The 5,768-nt window shown below is 35.6% G+C and overlaps 1 protein-coding gene across 1 annotated transcript in view; it reads left to right on the top strand.

Annotated features, from left to right (window-relative positions):
• Positions 1-118: 118 nt before the first annotated feature.
• KLB (klotho beta) overlaps positions 119-5,768 on the top strand; it is a 34,539-nt gene continuing 28,889 nt past the window's right edge. The window contains 1 exon segment of the mRNA XM_027104032.1: positions 119-943. Coding sequence (XP_026959833.1) covers positions 119-943 — 825 coding nt within the window.

Here is a 5,768-nt window from a genome sequence, read left to right as displayed (position 1 = left end):
ACGTTGCTCTCCATGACCCATCCTAAGTCTCACAGTTCAAGCTAATCATTGACAGAGCTTTACAATCACAAGCTTTTTTACTGAAGCGTTGATAAGACAGTCGAGAAGCTAGTGGCAAATGAAGCCAGGCTGTGCGGCATGATCTCCAGGGAATGAATGGATTTTCTTCAGCACTGATGAAAGAAACATACGCTATAGGAAAACAATGTCCAGCGGAGGACTGCAAAGATCTGTCATCCTGTCAGCATTTATTCTCCTTCGAGCTGTTACTGGATTCTCTGGAGACGGAAGAGCTATATGGTCTAAAAATCCTAATTTTAGTCCGGTAAATGAAAGTCAGCTGTTTCTCTATGACACTTTTCCTGAAAACTTTTTCTGGGGTGCTGGGACTGGAGCATTTCAAGTGGAAGGGAATTGGAAGACAGACGGAAAAGGACCCTCTATATGGGATCATTTCATCCATACACACCTTAAAAATGTCAACGGCACAAATAGTTCCAGTGACAGTTACATTTTTCTGGAAAAAGACTTATCAGCCCTGGATTTTTTAGGCGTTTCTTTTTATCAATTTTCAATTTCCTGGCCAAGGCTTTTCCCCAATGGAACAGTATCAGCTGCTAACACAAAAGGTCTCCAGTACTATAATACTCTTCTCAACGCTCTGGTACTTAGAAACGTTGAACCTATAGTTACTTTATACCACTGGGATTTGCCTTTGGCGCTGCAAGAAAAATATGGGGGGTGGAAAAATGAAACCATAATAGATATCTTCAATGACTATGCCACATACTGCTTCCAGATGTTTGGGGACCGAGTCAAATATTGGATTACAATTCACAACCCATATCTAGTCGCTTGGCATGGGTATGGGACAGGTATCCATGCCCCTGGAGAGAAGGGAAATTTAGCAGCTGTCTACACCGTGGGACACAACCTGATCAAGGTACTGTACAGCTGACTTATTATAGCTTCAGAGGATAAAGAGCAGGAGTTTAAAAGAAACTCTAAGAAATGTATCTTCCATTTAAATAACTCTTTTTATTGAAATCAACTCAATTAATTTTAGTCTAATTCACAAGTTCTATCCTCAAATTTCATTCTTAGTGTATGTTTTATCTATCTAAGCTATTATTAATATATTAATCCAATTATTTTCCTTAAATATTGCACTTTTTAAATTAACTATTTTTAAATCTACTGTTATACATCAGAGCATGAGAATGTGAGTTTACTTTCATTCTGTGGAAAACCAGTCCTCTATAAATTTAATTGTTGAAACCCTTTTCTGACCACATGCAACAATTTCAGAATTTTATATTAAGGCATGACCATTTCAAATATGTATTTGTTATTAGTCTTGCTATTCTTAGTGATATTTAGAAATAGTGAGCTAAATAAATGTTAGCTAACTGATGATACATATTAAATGCAGGAATTGAAATAAATGTATTTCACAGTTGGTTTTATTTGTATTACATGGCAGAAAAGATGAGATTATTTGTTCTAGGAGCTAAAAGTAAACTAGTACCATAAAAACTGGGAAGAATATGCTTTAAGTGTTTTAAAGGAGCGTATTTCAAAAGCTAGAGTTTATGCTGGGAAATGCTAACATGATTAAAACAATAGTGAAAATGTAAGCAAAATAATAGCTAATATTTATTGAGTGCTTACTATTTACCACAGATGACATTAAGCATATTACATGCATTATCACATTTAATCCTCATGATAACCTTATGAACTGGGTCCTATTATTATCCCCATTTTAAAGATGAGCAAACTGAAGCTTAGTGAGATTAAATAACTTGCCCAAGTTTACAGAGTAAAATGAGCTGTGGTCAACATGGAATTTATAAATTACAACATTAGTAAACATTGGATGCCTCTATTAAGAATATTTTTAAAAGAGCAATCTTTCAGGAATTTTCAAGAGATTTCATCTCACATTGAGGCTAATATCTAGAATCAGACTTCACTTTTTGAGCTAAATAGTTTGCTTGGGAAAAATAAATTACCCTGGACACCTGCTACCTTTTGAAAATGAAAAAAGCTTTACTAGTAGGGTTTCATAATGTGCTATGAGACGTAATTTGATTTTTTAATAATCAAATGTTAAATATATAGAAACAGAAAAATGTATAGGAACATAAAATTACTCCATGTCTAAATTTGCACATACAAAATATGTTAATCCTTCTTTTCTTTTTGAACTTTCTGGTTTATTACACGTGTGCATTGCACTATGGTTCAGTCACATCTGCCCTTGCAGTTAACAGATTGCATTACAATCTCAAGGTCATTTACATAGCTTTGAATATAGCTGTATATAGAACATATTATTAATATGTGGGTATACTGTGATTTGGCAAATAGGCCTCAAGGGGAGAAAAATTATAGCTATTAACTATGAAGGTTATGATATATATTTTAGAAAAAATATTCCTTTTATTTAGTTCTTTCAATTATTAAAACAATACATGCTTGTGTAAACTGAGAAACATCAGATTGTACCAAAGGGTACACAATGAAAAGGTTAAATTTCTCCCTCCCTCTCCACCTGATAATCCCAACCTCAAGAAAACTAGTATTAGTAGTATTTTATATAGTCTTTTTAAAGTTATCTATGCAAATACATGCACATATATGCTTATTCAACTTTTGTGTAAAGAAAAATATTCTAAATTGTTAAAAAGTTTTTGGTTACCTGGAAAAATGTTAACAATTAGAATTATCATGAAGAATATGTTTCAGTGATTCATTTAAAGCCTTAAAAACTGACTGATAAAAATACACAAGAAAAAGTTATAACTAACAAATAGATACTGCTTCCAAACTTATCCTATCAAAGCTATATTTTCAGATGTTTTTCATTTTCCTCTAATTTAAGATAAACTCTGCCTCTAACACAAGATTAACACTCTCTGATAGTAAGATAAATTTTATAGTTTTAAATTGATGGATTACATTTTTAAATTATTATGTTTTCCAAATAATTTCTTTCATCCCTTTAAAGTTTCTAAATCAAAAACCTACATAAGGCGCATGAGGGGTCCCTTGTAATTAGTTAGAAAGTTAACTCTGCTGCATAACCCAGTGGCTTACAGCACCAGAGAGAAATCTTGCAATAGTCTGGCGGCCTGAAGTGAACTAGATTTTCTCACTTGCTCCCTCTCTGTCCTCCTTCTAAAATAGAAAAGATTAATTTGATATTTTATGTTGCAATGAAGTATTTCTTCCTTATTATGCCACCTTGTGACCCAGAAGAAGCATTCTTTAGGACTAGTTTTTTGTCCAAGAATATTTATTGAGTTAAAAAAACTAATATAAAACTAAATTCATGGGTGGTTTATAGACCACTTTATTCCCCAATCCTCAGATATTGAAAAGATTTCACAGCGCCTATTGCAATGTTTCTAGCTCCAGGATGATGCTGAAAACGCCAACTCAGTCTGAAATGTCCTGGTTTGCAGGAAACCTAAATGGTCTAGGCAGTCCTGAGACTGACCTGGAATCTAGACTCCACTTTATGTGGACTTGGTGGCACCTAGAGCAAGTCTCTCAGGTAGAAATTTACCATAACCACCCCGACTAATAGATGCTCCACTCTGAGTTTTTTACAATATTTGGAACAGAAAGAGGGTGACTTTTTTGGCCTTAACCATCTCTAAGCACTGTAATCATAGCTTTATATATTATCTATAATCTTTACAACAACCTTGCCAGGTACCTATTATTATCTCCATTTACAGAGTGACATTTCTACCAAGCATCATGTCACTCCCTTGCATAAAATCCATTAGCGGCTTCCCAAAGTTTTAGGGATCAAGTCCCAAGTTTTCATCAAGATCTTCAAGACACAACCCCAGCAGCCTCCATTCCCTCCTTCCTGGCCATCCCCATCCCTCTCCCGTCCCATCACTAATGCCGACCCCTTGTACCCTACACTCCACAATAATGCATGACTAGGAGTGCCTTAATTTTACCTTACTATTCCTCTCCACTCAGCCTCTACCAACTCTCTATCCAGCTAGAACACTCTCCTTACTCCCTGCTTTATCCATCTAATGTCCTTCAATACTCAATTTAGGCAGTCACCAGCTCTAAGTTCTCCTGGACTCGTTAGGGTTAGTGTCCCTCCTGAGGCCTCCCATAGTAAAATGTGCTTGCTTTTATCATAGCAGTCTTTTCATATGGTACTTTTCCATCTCCCCCAACTAGTCTGAGAGTTCTTTGCAAGGAGAGACTATTTTTCATGTGTTTTATGTTTCCAGCACGTAGCACAGAATATTAGGTACGTGATAGGTATTAAGATTTGAGGAATGAGTGGTTTAGGATTTCTATCTTAAACCTTGTAATCAAAGAACCAATCTCAAGTTCAAAATTCATATTTCATTGCATTCTTGCTAATTCTTGAAATATTGCTTATATTAATCCAGTGGTGTGTTTATAAGTTAGGACTCTTGGTTGCAAGAGACAGAAACCTAATTCAAGTTGGCTCAAGCAAAAATGTGCATTTTCCAGTAACCAGATCACAGGGATGAATGGACCCAGTAACCAGGACACTCTCAGAAGCCCTTTATCTCAGTCTCTCATGTCCATTTCTTCTTGTGGGTTCTCCTCATTCTCTCCTTTGTAGAGGAGAGTTCTCTCTCCCAAGTTCAGTTTTTAAAACCCCAGAGACAGATCCTAGCCTGTTTGGCCTATGCACTCGTGCCTCAGAGCAGCAGAGCCACAAGTTTTCACATTAGTAAAGGCAATAATGGTGTTGGTTTTTATTCTATTTTTAAAGCAGTAAATATGCATAATAACTGAAATTTATAGATTCCATCCCCTCCTCCTTAAAATGAAATATCTGAGAGCCTCTGAGTAAACATGCAGGGAGGTTGGAGGATATGAGATTGCTCATAAGATGGTAACTCGTTCAGTTTATTTCTCCACTAAATACTGCCAGCTTCCATGATAGTTCTGACCACTTCATGGTTTTAAATTATTATCTTTCATAGATGTGAACTGTTTACATAGTACCAGGATTTCTCAACCTGGACACTATTGACATATTGGGCCAAATAATTCTTTCTTGTCGTGAGTTGTCCTGTGCATTACAGGACGTTTAGCAGCATCCCTGGCCTCTACCCCCTAGATGACAGTGGCACCCTCCTCCACAGGGTTACAACAACAAAAATTGTCTCCAGACGTTGCCAAATGTCCCCTGGAGTTGGGGGCGGGGGGCGGGATAAAATTTCTACCCCTTCCCTCCCAGGAAAACCACTGACTTAAACCTATAAATTGGCAACTGGTTAAAGACATGAAACATAAAAAACAAGAAGTTTGAAATAGAATCAGTATGAGGGATGTAAAATTGTCTCAGTTTTACAAAATTGACTCAAGGAGATTTTCACCAGACCTGTAAGTCGCATACATAGACTCTAATTTATGCCATATCAGGATGTTTTTAGAGAACAAACAATTCTTTTAAAAATGTTAAATGAGGAAATAATGTTGATGATTGTATCTAATTTGACTTTTCACACTTCGGGAATAAAGACTGTTCCTACTAACTTTGTGTTATTTGTAAAATACTTGAAAGAGTTGCCCCAAACTATTTCTTTTATATAGTTATTTATGAACAAAACAGTAAACTTACTTTTTGAAAGCTTGTACTTTTTTAAGAGCAAAATTCAAGAATTCAAACAGAATGTTATAGAAGCAATATTATAAATATATAAATATTTATCCATTTTTGATGCCATAACACTGTGTTTCACAAA

Source organism: Aethalodelphis obliquidens, unplaced genomic scaffold, assembly GCF_003676395.1.
Source record: "Aethalodelphis obliquidens isolate GAN/ISIS:26980383/991018 unplaced genomic scaffold, ASM367639v1 scaffold6, whole genome shotgun sequence".
Lineage (NCBI taxonomy): Eukaryota > Metazoa > Chordata > Mammalia > Artiodactyla > Delphinidae > Aethalodelphis > Aethalodelphis obliquidens.
Note: the sequence above shows the minus strand (reverse complement) of the source record. Positions and strands in the feature narration are given on the sequence as shown.